Below are 21,407 nucleotides of genomic sequence, written 5' to 3' on the forward strand. Positions count from 1 at the left end.
GCATAATCAATTTTTGGCTTATTTTCATATCTTGGAAGTATAATGGAATGTGAGATGCCCTGAAACATGCTTATGATATAACATCAGTGTCAAGATATGTTCATAGCGTTCTACAGTGCTTCAACCTGAAAACAATAAATTATTGTTAATAACATTATATTATTAATAGTCATTTTCTATTTTATTTTTTATGATGGAAATCCTCAAGTTAAAAAACAGAAGCGTTCTGAGTTGTTTCTACTTCTGTAAATATATAATTCAAGGAAAAGTCATTGTACATTTTAACAATATTTTCATAAGAGCTGTTTGAAAAATTAGCCAAGTTGGCCTTTGGCAGACTTAATTACTAACAAGAACTTAGGAATGGAGCTCTAAAATCACCAAAAGAATGCTCATACATCCAAAATAATATTTCTAGTGCTATATCTATTATAAAGGATATAAGCATTATCACTGGTATCATATAACATTGATTTCACCCATTAAATTTTACATCCCTTGAAATTATCAAAACCTTGAATTTTCTTCCATAAAAGATTGTCCCTATAATGCAGAAATCATCAATGCATGCAGTTGCAAAGTGATTATAAATCAAATTTAAAAAATTGTACAAAAAAATAATATGTTTTCTAATCAATCAATAGATATGAACCATTTATTTTAAGAAATGATGATTTAACCTGTCAAATTTAATATTCATCGCGTGGCATACATGTCCCTGTAAATGCCAAAAGTGTAAAGCACATGCATCACAGTGTATATATATGCTGTTCTACGCATTCTATACTACACATGACCAGTGACGATACATACCACTACCTGTAAGGTAACCAGTTTAAAACATTAATTAGGACTAGTTAATGTGTCACCATATTCAAATATTTCAGAGGTATACCACAGATTGAGAAAAATAATGTAAAAATACACAAGAGGTGTTAAGTGTAAAAAGAACACAAACTCCACCACCAACCCAACCACATTTATTCAAGGAATAAACACACTTTTTATTCTGAAATCCAGCAAACTATGAAATTATGATATAAAATTAATAGTAATGTATGAATATGTATGGCTGTTGCCTAGTGCAAATCAATTTTGCTTTTGTTAATTGAAATACCTGACTTAAAATTTTCCAGTGGAAACTCCATTTGATTTAAGGAACAAGACTATAATCATAATAGCATTAAATTGGTCACCAGATCAGACCATGACCATGAATGAATCATTGATTGGCAAAAACACTGTTTTGTGATCAAACTAAGATGATTCATTAACAAGGCTAACACAAAAGGTCTGTGTAGAAGTATAAACATTTGACAACTAGGATCAATGTAGGCAAAGCTAGGTCATTCTTTTGAAAATCATACACAGTACTGACATTGTAACATGATGCTGGAAGCTAAGATCTCATTTCGTTTGACCAAAATCTGTGACAGGAAATTAATTTAGATTCAGTTACTTCCTAAGGAAAATTTACGACTAAGAAATTCACAATTTTTGTTATGATTTGCAAAATTTTTAATCTTAAACATTTATCATGAATTTTGATATTTACTAATGCATCAACTAATAGCAGAAGTGCAGTTCTTACCCGCGAGTTGGAGTGTTATGGATCTCTGAATTGGAGACGAAAGTGTTTGTGAATGTTCAACCTGACACATGAGCACCTTTCCATTGTCTGCCGAAACAGGTGTGTAAGTCAGTATACTCATTGTCAGGTAGGTTGTGTCTGTATTCTGGGATATCGCTGTGGATATACCAGATATAATGGGGTTAGAATCTAAGCTCCATGAAAACGAGGGAACCGGGTAGGATCTATTGGTCAGACACGTCCATGATTCGCTGACGTTGGCCGTCACCAACGAGTCTCCTTGTATAACAGGATTTAACGGTGGCACTGAAAAACAGAGACACAACAAGCTGGTAAATATTGGTAAACAGAAAATAAGACCTTGTAGTTCATTCAGAGTGGTCACATTGTAAATTGAGTTACAAAATGCAATCAAATTACATTAACTATTATATAAGTATCAATAAGTATCCACCAGCTCACAAGTTATATTAGGCTCTAATTCCTTCTACGTAGTTCTGACACATTTAACACATTTTAATTAATATTCTGGCAGATCACTATTGTATTTAATATACATCCAACTCATTTATAAAAAAAACACCAAAAAAAGAACAACAGTTATTTTAATTGACAGCCTGGAGTAATCCAAAGTAACGAGATGTCAGATAGTCACATAAACTTGTAATTCCATAGTAGCTTAAAACTCCTTTTATTAGATAAATGATGAAACAAAGATTCCCCCTCAGATCTGCTGATGTTGATATCGATATTGCAAAAGTTCTAACTAAAGCACAAGTTTAACATATCATGTGACTTACCGTAAATATCAGTGAACTGTTTAGTCGCTGTCAGTGGTGTTGTGGTTGCCGAATTCTCAACTTCACATTTGAACACTACATTTTTATCACTGAACTGAACAGTTGTACTGTAAATATTTGTGTGAACCGCGTCACCAGATGAGGAATCCGTAAAATATGTGTCATCCACTAGGACGTTATTCTTGAACCATTTTACCGTCGGGGTGGGCGTCCCGCCGGTTGCTATACAGGTGAAGTTGACTGGACCCTCTTTGATCGTGCTGACGGTCGGACTAGGTATACTGGGGCTACCAGGGGCAGCTAAAATGTTATCAACATTCACAGACAACACCGAAATAATTCCCTCTGATAGAAAAAAATAATCAGGATGATTTGACATTTTCATTTCTAATTTTTTGTTTTTGTTCAATTGTTTGTTTTGCTATTTTGCTTTCCATTTAACTGTACGTGACACAATCTTTTTGAAATTCAAAGATTTTTATAAAAATTAAAGACCAAAAGCACATGGTAATCATTTTTGAAATTGTTTGTCTATCAAACTAATCCTGATCAATTCTTTCCTATCAGCGATACTTAATCCTTTGGTTAATGATTGAGTGATCGATACCTGGAAAAAAAACCTCTATGATTGATAGATTTATGAATGGTGAAATGAAATTTTGAAGAATTTTGATTTAGTTAATGTCAGTATTTCAGATAATATCAGATGTTTAAGACAAAGTTGAAGGAAAATTAAATGTTACATCTAAATGTATAATATACACACAACAACAGAAAAACAATAGATATCTTGTTTAATATTTGTGAAGTTAACAGAAACCCAAATATTACAAGCCACTTAAATTAATTATTTTTGAATTTGAAAATAAACAATTATAAAAACAAGATAATTTTCATCATTTATTAAGTCTTGATTTAACATTTGGGTATCATATCACTGAGAAATTCCACATGAAACGTGCATGCTACAAGAAGGCCTGGCAACAAATGGAAACTATCAGATTATCTCCCTTGTTCCTACATGAATTGGTACAGTTAATAAAGGGAGATAATTCACTTTTAGTTTCTCTTTATCAAATACATGTTGTGATTCTGGTGAATACAAAAACTAAGAAAAGATAAAGTATATTTTATTGAAAATTTAAATGAAACCACAACATTGGAATGGAAAGACAATAACCAATGGCTTAAATCTTAAAGGAAAATGAATTTCAGAATTGCATGGGTATTATTTGATCACCAGATCCAAACATTCCAGGCCTCCAAGACAGTTTTTTACACAAAATTAATAACAAGAATCATTAATTTTATACAAACATGGAAAAAAGGCTAGTCAAAATAAAAAAAATCTTAGAAAATCTACAGATTTCTTGTTTATAATCAAAGTTCATTAGCATATGAGTAGAGAAAATGCTGAATGAAAGCTATAAATCTGTGAACATGAGTATATTCACTGTAGCAGTCAGAAAAAAATCTAAATCATGAAGTATAGATCTATACTTACTTTGTGATAGAACTCCTGGGACGAGAATCAGTAGAACAGCTAAAGGAATCCTCATTGCACAGGAATATATTGTAGTCCGATCCATTTTACGAAAATATAATTGATACACTCGTTAACTTAATCCAATAAAGAATGAATTTGAAGTTCCACTAAGAAGAATGCATCTCTGTAGAGCTGACGAAATAATCCTTTACGAAATGTTCTCTTGGACCACCTGGAATGAAGACAAAAACATGTAAATTTTTATATAAAAATATAAGTTTTTCAGAAGCACATAATTAACTTAAGTTGAGCTGGTTTTGTTTTAAATGTCTGAAAATGAATCAGACTATAAGTTAATAACTTGATTAATTAAAACCTTAAATTCATTCAGATTAAACAATTCCTTTTTCCTGTTTTATGGAAGTATTTGTAAGTCATAAAAGTACAATACAGGTTGAACAGGATTCAATGAATGAAAATTTGATAACATGCTCATATACAACGTAAGTATTAATTCAGCATGCTCGCATAATAGATTCAAGGTCATCATCAAGCAGCCTCCAGATTCTGGAGTAAAATAAAGGGAAGTAATTCAGACAGATCAGAATGAAAACACCCAAGATAATGTTATATATTGTTGAGGAGTAATTAAAGGAATGAGATAAACATTGGCTTTTATCTTAATTATCTCTAACCATCACCATACGATTGGATTAATGATATCAAACACCTAAACAGTACATGCTTCTCTATAGTGATAAGTATTTTTCTGTTGAATTTCAAAAATATATAACTACAATCTGCCTAATAAGTGACCACTTCTGTATAAAGACCGCCAGCCAAATATTATAGTCACCACTTCATAGGGGTCCAAAATTGGTCAATTTCAACACAATATGTTTATAACGATCACTTGGTTGCAAAAGTGTTTTTTTTCTTTGTCTCTTGAGGGGTCTATATAAACCGGTTTGCCGACTCTATATATGGTATCGTGATGAATTGGATTTCATTAGGATATTTTTTAAAACTTACATTCAAAAGTAAGTTGAAATATTAGCTTTGAAAGCTATATTTATAAAAGATCTACCAAACTACGAGTCTGAGAATAACCTGTTGTAGTTCTGACATACATAATTATAATCCTATATAGATCTGTGATGGTAGCTAGGTTTGTAGGCATGTACACACATATATATATATATATATATACAGTGAAAGGCATTATTTACAGTAGACCTATAGCTGACTCAACAATCCTCCGAGGCGCTTGTGTTAAAAAACGGTGGGTGTGTTACCTAGAGATTCCGATCATATTGAATATGTTTGTGTAGTCCTAATCGGGACAAAATAGAACATTGTGTACATTGAGAATAAAGAACAGGTTTGATCAGTATGGAAAAAAAACCCAAACATTTTAGATGCACTTAGAATGATATTACCTGGTATATATACATGTATACATATAGGGAGTCCATGTCCCAGAACATTTTAAGATCGCATACATATACATTGTATATATAATGATGTCTTATACATGGGTGAAACTTATAGATATCTCATCATTTCTATCTAAATTATGTTTTTTATCTAAAAAGTAAAATATATATCAATACAAATGTAGTTTCAAATTTAACCCAGCTATACGCAGGAGTCATTGCAATGACTGTAAACCTTCAGACTGAAATTCATGTCTCGTATTGAATATTTCTATTCGCATTGAAAATGTATCTTTATGAGTAAGAATTAGTAAGAGTTAGCTATCTGTTCTTATCTTAAGTAAAATTTGTTTATAACGAGCATGCTTACAACAAACTCGTGGTAATAACTAAACAATTTTCATTCCTGTCTAGGTTCAGATACAATATCTTCAACATGTATACATTGAATATTGAACTATGCTTAAATGAAGTAATTATGATGGTCCCCAGAGGTTCGTTATAACTGTGTTTTACTGTAATCAAGACTCAAATATAACGATTCACTCGTGAAAATATTCATATTTACAGTAAGTCAGTAATATGACATCAAACGAAACAAATTATAAAGATTCCATCTACATGTATTAATAATACTATTCAACAGTATACAAAGTTATGGCGAAGTGCACAGAGGGCTACATTGTATATTACAATGACAAACATCAACATCATACATTTTACAAATGTAAACAAGTTTGTTTAAAAGACCAGCATACGGTGGAATAAATTTCAAAAGATAATTGCTCAATGATTCCTTTTATATGAAATCGTTAAAAGGTAAAACTGATATCGATCAGTTGAGTGACATTTGTGAGAATATGAATAAACGCGATCATTATATGAGGAATTCATCGAGCAATGTTATTTAATAATCCCAAACACATACCAGTCCTGATCAATATGTTTTCATCTAAGGCATCAATTTTACCTTAACTGAAAAAGGAAAACATTGAAATGAGACTTTAATGACTAATTATTTGGATAACATGGGATATATGGATGAGGAGAGAAATTTATTTAGAAGATCCTTTATAAGGTACAATCAGTACCTGTGAGGAGGGGGAGGGAGAGGGGGGAGGGACATTCTATATGTATGCTCCTATACTTGTCAGTTTGTCTTCTATATCAGGAAATAATATCTGCTATTCCTCAAGATACATGTAAGAATTGTCGCCAGAGCGGCAGAATAATACCCCTGCTTCACCAATTTAGTAATAATGCTATTAAATAGGGGACATTGCAGAACCCTATAGAGTTTACTCCCCTTTATGTCAGGGTTCTGTGTACCAAAACTTATCAAAATCTGTCAAGTAGTTTTAAGGTGGAGTTCATCAGACAAAGTTGTGTCTAAAGACAGACAAGATGGACAACCTGATTCCAGTATACCAACCAACCGACCCCAACCCCCACCCTTACTTCAATGCAGGGGGTATAATTAAGGAAATAATCATGGTTTGCTTCTGTTTTACATCCTAACATTTTTTTATATGACCAGTACCTGGTGACTACCCCACTTAGGATTCAAACTTGAAACCACCTGGCCACTGTGGTTATATGTTCCCATGTAAATTAGAACTGTCATCCAATGGACCCCCCCCCCCCCCATTCGGCCTCCCCTGTTTTGTAAAAATTGAGCATAATACATATTGTTCACATATATCAATACTGTATTGTCTTAAACAAGTTTCATTGAAATCCCTCCAGTACTTTTGGAGGGGTGGCCGTCCTCTACTACATTGTAGTTTAGTTTGGTTTTATTAGTTTAATGTCCTTTCAACAGCCAAGGTCATGTAAAGATGTGCCAGGTTTGTTGGTGAAGGAAAGCTGGAGTACCCGGAGATAAAACCACCGACTAGTGGTCAGTACCTGGCAACTGCCCCAAAGGGATTTGAACCCGCATCCCGGGTGGTAATATGTCAGGACATCTCAACCACTTAGACACTGCAGCACCATATACTTCATTATAAATCCCTACAATAGTCTACAGAACTAGTACGGGTAAACATGGATAAAATAAACTAGGAATCAAAACACCTGGTACCTGCACATAAACACAATACATGCATGAACATATAGCATGTCTAACTGCATTCATGACCTTGAATTGCGTGCCATATACCTGTTATAATGGGCGTGTTATTAAAAACCTTAAACCTGTCAATATTAGTCTAATTGTGCTCATATTATGGGAGCTACGATAATGGTGATGTCCTTGGGTGATGAGATAAATTATCGTTAACAAAGACCAGGTGTCTCACCTGTACAGGTGTCAATTATCATTTAAATACTGATATAGGAATTTTTTAAATATAATTTCAATTTACTTTGAGGAAATTAAATGAATTAAAAATAATTTTTTCATACAATAGGGTATTTAATTCACTTTTTATTTCTAAATATAGTTTTTCACTTACAAACAAACATTATACTGTAATTTGAAACTGCTGACACTGATAAAACATGTGTAAAAACATAAATGAACATGAAGAATTTGATTAGCCTTAATTTACTAGATGTCAATATTAATTATGCCATCATTTACATACCAGCAAATTAATTACATCCAGCTTTAACTTTTCTTCAAATCTAATTGAAACTTCATTAAATATATTTCAACCAATCATTTTTCTAAATATAAACATGCTTTTGCTATTAATATATTTTGTCGTTTAATTTCTAACATTTGCCTTTTTACAAGGATAGTCAAATTGACTACCAATAATAGTACCATCCAAGATTTTAAGTTATTCAAGAGTTTTCTTTTAATTCAAGTATTTTTAAGGTTTGGTCGGGGTCATCAAGTGCTTAAAACAACTATAATTAATATCTCAGAGCTCTGGATATCAATGATTATCTATAAACATTCTGTATATATTCAGATACATATAGTATCAATTGTAACAGCTAGTTTCTCAGCTTATTTTAACTGGCCCATGTAACTATGAAATTCCTTACATGTACATTTTTTTTACTTCAATTTCATCATGACAAATCAGTTAATCACCACCTACATAATGTAATATAATAATTATTGGACACAGTTGAACTTAAAGTCAATTATGATATACAAAAAAGTAATCATTTGAACAAAGAGCTATAGTTATACCATAGTTGTGGTTTAAAAAAAAAACACTTTTTGGGTGGTGGTACAGTACATGTTCATTGTATAAGAAAAGTCAATCCCAAAAAGAATTGAAAGGGTATGTATGGTAGACAGTAACATATGGCAGTCTGATATTCTTAAAATGTATCGTGAAATATTTCACATTTGAGTTGATTATTGACACGTTTATATTCTGTGAGAACCAAACAAACAAAAATATTGGAGTCTACACAATAACAATTGATATAAGTATAGATTTACTTACATCAAATTAATCATTTTATAGGTACATACTGTATATAAATATATATATATACAGTACTCTTTACCTACCACTGAAACGTGTCCCTTAAATCCAATATACCGGTACATAAATTAACGAATCCTCACTCCTTATAAACACGAAAGTATTTCCCTGGTTAAATGAATCCACGCTTCACCTCAGATTTTTAGATAGTGTGTAAATAATTATCATTAACTATAAAACAGCATACCTGTATCGCTGCGAGTGTCACCAAGGCACACACTCCGACACACACCAATACCGTCTGTGACTGGCTCACTGACATGTTCCTACATATCGCACTTTCGCCCCCCATTACAATTGTGAAAAGGCTATAGCTTATTGGAGCTTACAAATAGACCTTTGTTGTCCCATGGGATTAAACGTCGCACTGACCAGAAATTTCTCTGGTATACAAGCTCAATTTCTTTTTATATATACACAAAGAATTATCAATTAGTCCTTGGTATAATAGTAACAAAATATGACTGTATCATGTTAAAATCGAAATGTATGGATAAACCAATATTCAAGTGGTATGATTTTATAGTGAAAATAAGAGTGAAAACTACAATTAAACTGTTAAATATATTTAACCTTCTGAGAACCTTAATTTTAAATGAATGGCTTAAACAGGATTTTTGTTTTGTTTATACTGTAAGCTAAGTTGTCTCCCTTGTGTACCCTTTATTAGCTGATCAAAAACTAAGTTGATCTTTTTACTCCTTGTCAATTCAATTATTTTATTACCTTGAGCCTTTCGGCTTTGTATGTATGTTATACATGTAGCTTGGCCTGAGTGAAAGTCTATTAAAGTCTTGAACCTCTTGAAACTCTAAATTCTATGCTAATTGATAAATGTCAAGACCCAGTAGTAACGGAGTACACAGAGAAAAACCACCTACCAACACACAGAAGTATCCTATTCTATACACAGAACAAGATGTACCATTACAATCGAACTTGGAACCAAATGAAGAAGAACTAATTGATATCACCCATTGTTCAAGATGACCATCCATTCCTGTATCTTTGTAATGAAGATTTTGCCAATATGATTGTCTCCTTAAATTATGAAACTGATCAAAAGAAAACTGCATTGTTTTATATTTGATTGTTTGTTTGTTTGATTAATTAACGTCCTATTAACAGCTATGGTCATGTAAGGATGGCCTCACATGTATGTGGTGTGTTGCGTGTATGTTGTGTGAGGTGCATGTTTTGGGAGACTGCGGTATATTCATGTTGTGTCTTCTTGTAGAGTGGAACTGTTGCCCTTTTTATAGTGAGTGCTATATCAATGAAGCATGCCGCCGAAGACACCAAGCAACACACCCCACCCGGTCACATTATACTGACAACGGGAAAACCAGTTGTCCCACTCCCTGTATGCTGAGCGCTAAGCAGGAGCAGAAACTACCACTTTTATAATCTTTGGTGTGTCTCGGCCAGAGGACAGAACCCAGAGCCTTCCTCACAGGGGCGAACGCTCAACTCAAGGCCAAAAGTGAGGCGGTGCCAAGGGAGTCATTAGGAAAGATAAAGTCAGTTAGGAAGAAGAGAAAAGATAAGATCATAAATTTAGTCGCCTTTTACGATCATGCAATAGGGGCAGCAGGTACAATTCTAACGCCCTACCTGCAGGCCAGCATTGTTTTATAACATTTATATGTATTAAAATCACTAGTCAGGAAGTCTTAAATTATAAATATAGCAATTAAATTGGTGTAGATAAAAGATGAAACACCACAACATTATCATCCAATAAAGCTAACCAGTATTATATCACAGCATGTATCCACTTTATTAAATCTGATTTAAATAATTGAACTATCTATTAATCTGAGCATTCTTATAACGATTACCAGTGTCTACCCTGAATGTACATGTAATGCGTATAAAATGATGGGACTTTTAATCCACTTGACATTTCATTAATAATTAACGGACAATTCTACAGGATAATTAAGTCCTCTAATTAGTCTGCAATATTCTGCATGCTTCATTCAGTGATTTCAACAGAAACGCGCTAAGCAGGAGCAGAAACTACCACTTTTATAATCTTTGGTGTGTCTCGGCCAGGGGACAGAACCCAGAGCCTTCCTCACAGGGGCGAACGCTCAACTCAAGGCCAAAAGTGAGGCGGTGCCAAGGGAGTCATTAGGAAAGATAAAGTCAGTTAGGAAGAAGAGAAAAGATAAGATCATAAATTTAGTCGCCTTTTACGATCATGCAATAGGGGCAGCAGGTACAATTCTAACGCCCTACCTGCAGGGCCAGCATTGTTTTATAACATTTATATGTATTAAAAATCACTAGTTAGGAAGTCTCAAGTTATAAACAAAACAATTAAATTGGTGTAGATAAAAGATGAAACACCACAACATTATCATCCAATAAAGCTAACCAGTATTATATCACAGCATGTATCCACTTTATTAAATCTGATTTAAATAATTGAACTATCTATTAATCTGAGCATTCTTATAATGATTACCAGTGTCTACCCTGAATGTAATGAGTATAAAATGATGGGACTTTTAATCCACTTGACATTTCATTAATAATTAAAAGACAATTCTACAGGATAATTAAGTCCTCTAATTAGTCTGCAATATTCTGCATGCTTCATTCAGTGATTTCAACAGAAACTTTATTGAATTGAAAATTATTTAATTTTAATTTCCCTCTTACAAATAGAGACAAGGTTTTAAATGTTTATTTATTTTTTGGATTATTATACAATACCAATATTAACAGCATCCTACCTGCACATGTATACATCACTGGAAATTAATTGATATACATGTACAATGTACATGGTATCCCGGTGTCCTATGTAGCCACTGTGCGAACAATTAAGCTTTATAGAGTGTAGCTGATAATTACAACTACATATTACATTAATATAGGGCTCATATTGATTACCTAGGTAGCATTGCTAGCTACTGGACTTTAATTAGCACTCTGATATACTTACAGGTACATTACTATATACCTGTGAAACACCTTAACGAGATAAATAAATACAGGTATATTCTGCTACCTGTATAGGCCAGAGATAAAATATCTGCCTCTCAAATTAATGCCCTACTTTTTCCAGTATTAATTGCAAACTTTAATTACTAACATATTCACATGTTAACTGTGGCATTAATTAATACAGAATTAGTCGGCCATCTGATTTATTAATCACCCTATTGTTTCGTTGATATACCATCTCTTCATTTTTATAAATTGTATATTTAGTGCTTTATTCATTCAATAATATGACTTTTAATATGAATATTTTTTGATATGAGCTGCTTTTGGTTTCTCTTATAAATAAGAATTAACGTTTAGTATAAGTATAAATCAATAATTTCTATATAGTTCCATATTCAAGCAGACATCATGATCACAACAATTTCTGATTGAAAAGCCAAGGAGTTGTTTGTAGCTTTTAATTTAATTCTAGCTATTAAACCAGTTGAGTAGATATTAACATCAAGAGAATATCTGTCAGTGTCAGCCTCTTAGATAGGTATTGGTATGATCAGATTTCATTTACATGGACTAGTTTTCTGCCTATACAAGTAGTTGTTTGTTCCCTGTTCATATTTCTCATTCACAACTTATCTGAAATCACTTCTTCTATTGATGCTGCCGGAATCTTTTGTTGCATTATATATTTGAATATTTTATTTCAAGTTTTCAAAAAAGTTGTTATCTCATAAAGTATAGGCCCAGTCCTGGCATTGTGCAGTAAAATCATGTAGTTTCATTACATACCAGGTATATTCCAAGTTTGAAATTGAAATGCTTGAATTTTTACATGAATATATGAATCCTCAACAAAGAGCCACAAAGCATGGCATTTTATGGGGGAAATAAAAAAAAAATTTCGACTGATCAACTTCATCTGATTTTTAAGTAAAGGTCTGCAGCATGATAACTACATCTTAATGCAATAATATCTAAATAATGGTTGTTACATCAAAACAGCATAAAACATTAAATATCAACTTTTTAAAAATAACAAATTAATGTCTAAGATTACTAATCCAAATTCCTAAAAAAAAAAAAAAAAAGGCAACCTTTTCCCGTTATATTGACAAGCTAATCTTTCTCATTACCAAAATAATGAAACTATCCAATATTTTGATTTGTCACCATGGTAACCAGATCTAAACAACTGCCGAGGAATCACAAGTATATGTCGATCACCATGACAACCAAACAATACCTATTGGATGGAGGCTTCACTGTAACATAAGATGACATTGACTGTATGACTATATTGAATTTCTGCTATATTTACCTGGCTTTTAAATAGATTGTAACATTACCTGTTCTATATCTAGTGTCAATGTATAATACGTACTACTAGTAATTTTTTAAAATCCCAATCAAAAGGGTCAGAGCACTTAAATTACATTGTACATACAATGATCAGTAAAAATATCAAAGTTACATTAGGCCTATAGATATCGGTATCGAGGGAGTTCAAAATTAAAGCCACACATTGATGCTAGGAAACCAGTACATGAACATATTTGCTGTCTTTATCAGCAAAGAATGTGAAGAAATTTGTTTTGCTTGATTGTAAATTGGCTACTAATAAATTGTCCATAATTCAATTATTCTACAATAGTCTTACAAGTCCCCAAACAAGAGATTGAAAGTGATTATTAGTACCATCACTGGACATGGGCTTGTTATGACATGAATTTAAAACATCATGACAATTTCAATCGTTCTTTTTTAAGGCCAAAGAGCTAGAATTACCACCTTGACTCACCTTGCATTTCTTATAAATGGCAATATCTTATTGTGTTGTTTTTGTGTTTTCTTTTGTTATATTATGTAATGAGAAAGGAGGGGCCCCTTTGAAAATTGGACATTTGTTTTCAATACAGATATGTGGGAAAAGAAGTAGTCTATCTTGTCATACTGTTTGTAGGAATCAAATTACCTGAATTAGTAAATATGGGGCAAAATATTCTAAAGCTAGTCAGTCTAATCAAAATTACACTTGTAAATCTGTCTAAGTTAAATTAGATTGACAGCCAGTGTATCATAAATATATATATATAAAAGTTAATAAAAAGTATTGTAATTAATACTGACCTGGCTGAGGCACATGAAGATATCCCTAATGTCGGTGAATGTTACCAAAGTGACATGAAATGCATGTATATAAGAAATTCACTTTCCTGTGTATGTTTATATTCAATAACATGTAATCCATTTTAGTGCTATATTGTAGCTAGAAAGAGAAATGTAGGTGTCTGTTCTAAAACAGTATAAAATATGCGGAATCTGATGAACAGATCTAAATGTAGCTATGGGTATAGTACTTATAATCCATGTAAACAAATAACAAACCATATGCATATTTATATCCTTAGACACTTTGAAATGCAAATATTTGTTTCCTTCAAACTTTTCCTATCACCTAATTTGCATAATTGATTTATAAAATTATCTGTAATCCCATAGCTATACATATTGTTAGGTTCACCCAAGTTCCTGTTTACAGGGTTTTAATAGTCAAGTACTTACAACTTGATTTTTTGATTTTCAAATATGCTATAAATAGTAGCTGGTATATATGTCATCAAACCCTATAGCCAATGGCAAATTCTGTACATATTATACATTTGTAATTTAAGGTTTTGTTGATAAGGAAGCCTATAATTATATCTAAAAATAGAATATGGATCATAGAAGTCTAATTGCAATTAAAAAACTGTTTCACTAAAACCTGCAATAACACTTAAACACTACCACGTACCTTTGCTTTTTTTTTTTTTAATTGTAAAGTATGATATTAGAAATGGATTTCATGTTTAAGAAGTTGAGGAATCTAGCTTGAGTCATTGAAAACCACCAACCCACCATCAACTAGTACCCACATGGCAACTGCATGCCCCACATCAACCTCAAACATCCAATCCAAACTACGATGACCTTTATCTTGATTAGAGGTCAAGGTCATTTATTTGAACAAAGTCGTTGATACAACCCGCATCATCTGAGATTGGTTTAATTATGATATGATCTTCATAACATTCAGTTGAATTTTAGAGCATTGATATTTGAAAATGACCGTAAAATATATAATATTATTTGAAAAATCCACTTCAGGAATTTTGGTTAAAAATCATAAAGATTCATGATCACAAACTATTAACTAAGATTTAGAATATCTAAATTTTGTAATTATATATAATGAATTTTAGCTTTTATCTCACTTTCATTGCAGGTAACCATCCAATAAAGGATTACTTTCTAGTAATTATCATGCTATGGTTACAATATTCATAATACATTGTAATTAAGTTTCTTGACAAAGAAGATTTCAAGTTTTTAAGAAAATCAGAGAAATTAATTCATTTCTTGTCTTAAAATGATAATACAATTAATGCAGTGTAAGTGCTAAATGATCCCATATGGACCCCGATCAAGGCTCCACACATGATGTATATAAGTGCCCTCTGACTATTATGTAACACTATAATAATAATGATAATACAAATTCCAATATACAAAGATCAGCTCACCCAAGTAAAACATCAATTCTTCCATTGCTTATTGAAATGAATGACAAAGCTGTAATCAATTTGTAATGAAAAGCATTGAGGTCTATAAAAAGACTTTTATATTGGAAATGTGACAATTATATTTCAGCGAGTCCTGTTGTTGAAGTCTACAATTAGATTTAGATTGCTTTCCTGTATGCAGGAATCACAATAAAGGTAAAGTTTAATTGCAAATAAAATCTAATTTCAGCATTAATGTTTGCCGTCAAATAGAATTTGATAAAGGATGATAAAATAGTTATACTCACCCTTTTCTTTGATGAAATCAAGAAAAAACAACAAGGAGGTATGAACTTATATACCCAATAAAATTGACACAATATCAATTTTATTGGGTACATAAGTTCATACTGCACCTAAGGTCTGCCTTTAATTAGGATTGTCTCCCCTGTCTATAATGTGTGTGAATGTCTGTATGTTTTGGGAGGCTGCAGTAAGTGTTATGTCCCTTGTAATAATGGAAGCCCTGTCCTGTTTATTTTACATCTCACAGAAGAATATGTGACCAAACCAGGGATCAATCTAGCTCAGATTTATTACCGTTTATGGGTAAATTTCCCCTCAAGGAATGAATTGCCCTCTGGCCTAAAATTCCCCTGAAGATTTAAAAATTCCCCATTTGAAGCTAAAAAAATACTGTTTTTGTATAAGAATTTTCCCTGTGACTTATTTTTCATTAAATTTTCTAGACTTTTGTTTGCAAATTTCTTCATATTTACATGCAGCTACTGCATTTTTTATGATAAACTCAAATTGTTCATTATTGAGCTTGAAATCTTGCTTTATTATAAATCTTAAAATAAAATAAGTTGTTTTACAGTACTTTTTCATCAAAATTAATACAATTTTGGGCCAAAATAAGAAGATTCAAATTCCTGTTTATTTTACATCTCACAGAAGAATATGTGACCATACACATAGCATTGTATATCTCACACTCATTCTATCATACTGAGAATTGGCGAACCAGTCGTCCTAATCCCTGTGTGCTAAGCGCTCCGCAGGAGCAGACACTACCACTTTTACAGACTTAGGTGTGTCTCAGCCAGGGGAAAGAACTCTCGAGCCTATCTCACAATGGCAAACACTCAACTGAAGGCCTGAAGTGAGACGGTGTCAAGCAGACAAAGGTATAATTCTGAAGCCCTTTATGCATGACAAGAAATGAAAAATATTAACAGATTACCTCCCTTAGTTTTAATGTAATAAACCTAAGATTATCTTCCCTAGTTTGATATGCAAGAGACTTATTCATTATCTAAGAATGAATATCATGAGGGTTATCTACCCTTGTGTAAAAGTAAGAGATGTTAATAGATTATCTTAATCCTTAAGTTTGCTACATAGATGTTTTATGATATACCTGATATATATTTCGTAGCAAGATACAGAAGAGAAAAAGGGTTTGAATAGGTTATTCATTTCCTGGTAGCTTTTATACATTACACAGTGGTAAACAAATGCCATTCCATTGTCAGGAATAACATGGAATAAGAAGGATTAACACTTTAATAAAGGATTCATTTTAGCTTACATCTTGGGTAAGTGTACAGGGATTAAGTATTTATATTTATTTCAAGGTACACATGCAGTATACCACTACACAAATACGCTGCACAGTGGTATAGAAATCCCACTTGTATGGAATGTTAAGCCGGATGAGACTGATTCAAATGAAATTTTATAACTTCAACAGAATGCCACACCAACAGAAGTTTCATTTAAATACATAACAGGGATTCAAACAGACATATATGACACTTACTTTGATTTTTATGGAATTTTACCATAGACATTGAGTAAAAGTGTATAGCTATTTATATTGTACATGTGTATGTGCAGACACAAAAATATTACATCACAGAAACTTAATTGTTTAAATCTGTAACGGCCCTGTACTCCAGCTAGATGAATGCTGATAGGTCTTATACCTATCGGGTGTGTGACGTTTTGGGGGTCTAAAGGGGAATTTGGGTGATTGCATATGATTGTTATCTTGGGTTAGAACTTTTTATGGTGTTTTTTGTACCTCATATATAGGCGGATAGTTTGTTATTTAAGGAGGACCATTAAGGCAAATAGTTATTGATGCAAATTGGGTAGGGGTACATCAGTTTTTCTGCAATATTTGTGGCTTAATTCCCTCCCGGTTCCTAATGGTAGAGCTAAAAAATATTTCCCAGTTCAAGCCTTAAATTTTTCAAATACAAAATAACTTGAAATTTATTCAAGCAATTTTTGATGAAATACAGACAGTGATTTTGTTGAAGATACAGTGTATTTAACCTTTTTTCTTACTAATTAAGTTGGGACCATTTGGCCCTTGTGTTTTGTGTTTGGGTAACTAATTAAGTTTGGACTATTTGGCCCTTGTGTTTTGTGTTTGGGTAACTAATTAAGTTGGGACTATTTGGCCCTTGTGGGTTGTGTTTGGGTACTAATTAAGTTGGGACTATTTGGCCCTTGTGGGTTGTGTTTTGGGTACTAATTAAGTTGGGACTATTTGGCCCTTGTGTGTTGTGTTTGGGTACTAATTAAGTTGGGACTATTTGGCCCTTGTGGTGTTTTCGGGTTTTCTTTGTGTACTAATTAAGTTGGGACTATTTGCCCCTTGTGAGTTTAGTTTGGGTACTAATTAAGTTGGGACTATTTGGCCCTTGTAGGTTGTTTGGGGTACTAATTAAGTTGGGACTATTTGGCTCCTCTCTGTTGTGTTTGGGGTACTATTTAAGTTGGGGCTATTTTGGTTTTCTTGGTTTTCTTTGTGTTACTAATTAAGTTGGGACTATTTGGCCCTTGTTGGTTGTGTTTTGGGTACTAATTAAGTTGGGACCATTTGGCCCTTGTGTGTTGTGTTTGGGTACTAATTAAGTTTGGACTTCTTGACCCTTTATGGATTGTGTTTGGGTACAAATTAAGTAGGGACTATTTGGCTCCTGTCTGTTGTGTTTTGGGGTACTAATTAAGTTGGGACTTCTTGACCCTTTATGGATTGTGTTTTGGGTACTAATTAAGTTGGGACCATTTGGCCCTTGTGGGTTGTGTTTGAGGTACTAATTAAGTTGGGACTATTTGGCCCTTGTGGGTTGTGTTTTGGGTACTAATTAAGTTGGGACTATTTGGCCCTTGTGGGTTGTGTTTTGGGTATTAATTATGTTGGGACTATTTGGCCCTTGTGGGTTTTGTTTGGGTACTAATTAAGTTGGGACTATTTGGCTCCTGTCTGTTGTGTTTGGGGTACTATTTAAGTTGGGGCTATTTGGCTCTTTTGGGTTTTCTTTGTGTACTAATTAAGTTGGGACTATTTGGCCCTTGTCTGTTGTGTTTGGGGTACTAATTAAGTTGGGACTTCTTGACCCTTTATGGATTGTGTTTGGGTACTAATTAAGTTGGGACCATTTGGCCCTTGTGGGTTGTGTTTGGGGTACTAATTAAGTTGGGACTATTTGGCCCTGGTGAGTTTAGTTTTGGTACTAAATAAGTTTGAACTATTTGACTTTTATTGGTTTTGTTTGGGTACTAATTAAGTTTGGACTTATTGGCCCTGGTGGGGCAAGTTTGGGTACTAATTATATTTAGACTACTTGGTCCCTGTGGGTTACCTAGATAAATGTTGTAATTATGGACTGGTTAATAATGATTAACTTTTAGTCAGAGCCTGGGTGGTATATGTACCAGACGTAGTTTGACCCAATGACAATCACAGATATAGGCTTATTGTTGAATCCAATAAGCTTTTATTATTGCTACACATTTTCTATGCCCATAATACCACCTCTTATATATACGATATGATTACAATTTATATGTTTACAATTTATATGTTTTAGCAGTCGTGTACAATATTTAAACTCTATTGCTTTTGATAATTAATATTAATTTCTATTAAAAAATAGTTGACATCATTAATATCATATAGACATGTTGACATTGTGGACATGATGATTCAAAAATATTAACTGTACCTCTAACATTGACGGAGCGTATAAGCATACTATTATAAGATGGCAAATGGAAAGAGACCTTCCACTATTTCAGATAAATATAATGGCTCATAATTAGATAACCAAACCTTCCATCACTGTCTATTTGAAACTCGGCATTGATTTTTCATATCAGGATTAACAGTTTCATCTGATCCATGGCCATATACATGTACCAGTGTGTGTACATGTACTCTTTACCACTTAGCGACGTTTAAAGAAAACCTATAAAAAATGTCATTACGCTTCACTTCACTTACCTGCACGAAATGCTATATACAGACAACTTCCCACCGCGATATTTCACATAAAACACTTCCACACTACGATTTATCCGGCTATGTTTCTGCTGACCACTGTCCACTGCTGTTGCTAGTAACGTCCGTCAACAACTACAGGCCGCCATTTGTCACCTTGATGTCCAGTGTGAGGCTTCACTATGATTGATTCGTTACTAAGCGCTTGGCTAGGGTTGGCACAAACGCTTGTCGGTAACTGGGGGTTATATAACACCTATCTGGGGTTAAATAAATATAAAAATTAAGCCTCGGTCTGGACACAACCAGTGTCCAGCGAACTCGGACATTTAAATATTTGACCATAAAATAGCTAAGTATACAATACACGAGTCGCGCAAACTGGTTATTTGTAAGTCCAGGTAAAATAAGCTTAACGCTTTCTGAATCAGTTTAAAGGTAAAAAAAATCCCAGTGAAAATATTCAGGTTAAATGATGCGTGAACGATATCGGAAACATTCACCATACTTACAGTAAGTATCATACATATATATACATGTACAGTATATGATGAAAACTTCTGAAGACAAATCGAATCGATCATGTTTTTCCTCTGTTAAAAAAATCATCTGTCATTTAACTTGGTGAGTTCTGTGAGAAGTAGTAATCGCTTGACCATGATAATGATCAATTTATTATACATTTGTGGTATGATTCATATGACCTTTTTCTAAATGTATATATAACACATACGTTTTCAGCTGCCTGGTACCTACAATTGTACAGCGTTGTGTCCCTTAGAGGCCTGTAATGATGGACTTTGCGGCTATTTAATACGGTGGCTGATTTGTGCCATTTCGTCTTTTCGCCCCGTTTCGCTTTCGGGGCGATTTCGCCCCGTTTCGCTTTCGGGGCGAAAAGACGAGAATTAAGAAACCTTAATTTTCGTCTTTTCGTCTTTTCGCCCCGAAATTTAACAACTTTAAATTTCGTCTTTTCGCCGCGAAAAGACGAAAAGACGAAAGGGATACACGCTAATTAGCGACTATGATTCTCGTCTTTTCGCCTTCAAAATTCTCGTCTTTTCGCCCCGAAAAGACGAAATTTAACTAACCTTAATTTTCGTCTTTTCGAAAATGGGGCGAAAAGACGAAAATTAACAAACCTTAAATTTCGTCTTTTCGTCTTTTCGCCCCGAAAAAGACGAAAATTAACAAACCTTAAATTTCGTCTTTTCGTCTTTTCGCCCGGTCGCCCGGAAAAGACGAAATTTAACAAACCTTAATTTTCGTCTTTTCGCCCCGAAAAGACGAAAATTAACAAACCTTAAATTTCGTCTTTTCGTCTTTTCGTCTTCCGGTCCGGTGTAGAAGTCATTTTGAAATCTTTTTATCTTAATATTGATTTAATCGTTCAATATGGAAGCATCAAAGTAGTTTATGATAACAATCGATTTATTAAATTGATAGTATTACAAGTATCTTCATCAATAACTAAGATTAGAAGTTTTAAAACAGAAGTCAACATGTTTGTTTACAGCAGTTACGTAGATTTCTCACACGTGGCATATGCCACGTGCCACTAACAGATTCATTTCCGCAAATCCTTTAGCGTGATTGATACATTTTTTTTTAAATTCATTAATATCTTATTTTTTGTGTTCTAATCGCCCTCTTTAGCAATTACGCTTATCAAAACATTGCCGTGTATATGTAAGGACCATAATGAACTTAAGATGCTAAACATAGCACTTACAGGAGTTGCCTCCCCTACACAACTTGAAAAAAAAAGTTGTCGGCGGGTATTATTTGAAAGCGTTTGAACCACGGATAAACTTGTTAACAAAATAATTTATGAAAGAC

General features: G+C 33.2%; 1 protein-coding gene across 1 annotated transcript; it reads right to left on the minus strand.

The window, feature by feature from the left end:
* Positions 1-1,547: 1,547 nt before the first annotated feature.
* Positions 1,548-19,866, minus strand: LOC138317523 (signal-regulatory protein beta-1-like). Its single transcript, XM_069259262.1, has 4 exons — positions 19,569-19,866; positions 3,896-4,109; positions 2,392-2,691; positions 1,548-1,897 (listed from the first exon to the last, which is right to left on the minus strand). The coding sequence occupies exons 2-4, from the start codon at positions 3,978-3,980 to the stop codon at positions 1,563-1,565; spliced, it is 720 nt and encodes a 239-aa protein (XP_069115363.1). The 5' UTR covers positions 3,981-4,109; positions 19,569-19,866; the 3' UTR covers positions 1,548-1,562.
* Positions 19,867-21,407: the final 1,541 nt, after the last annotated feature.

The sequence above is a fragment of the Argopecten irradians genome, chromosome 3, assembly GCF_041381155.1.
Source record: "Argopecten irradians isolate NY chromosome 3, Ai_NY, whole genome shotgun sequence".
In the NCBI taxonomy this organism is placed as follows: domain Eukaryota; kingdom Metazoa; phylum Mollusca; class Bivalvia; order Pectinida; family Pectinidae; genus Argopecten; species Argopecten irradians.

Coding starts and splice junctions, on each gene's coding strand:
- LOC138317523 (XM_069259262.1), bottom strand. CDS start 3,980: ATGGATCGGACTACAATATATTCCTGTGCAATGAGGATTCCTTTAGCT. Junction 2,692..3,895: donor CCCAGGAGTTCTATCACAAA/GTAAGTATAGAT, acceptor ATAACATTTTAG/CTGCCCCTGGTAGCCCCAGT. Junction 1,898..2,391: donor ACAGTTCACTGATATTTACG/GTAAGTCACATG, acceptor TCTGTTTTTCAG/TGCCACCGTTAAATCCTGTT.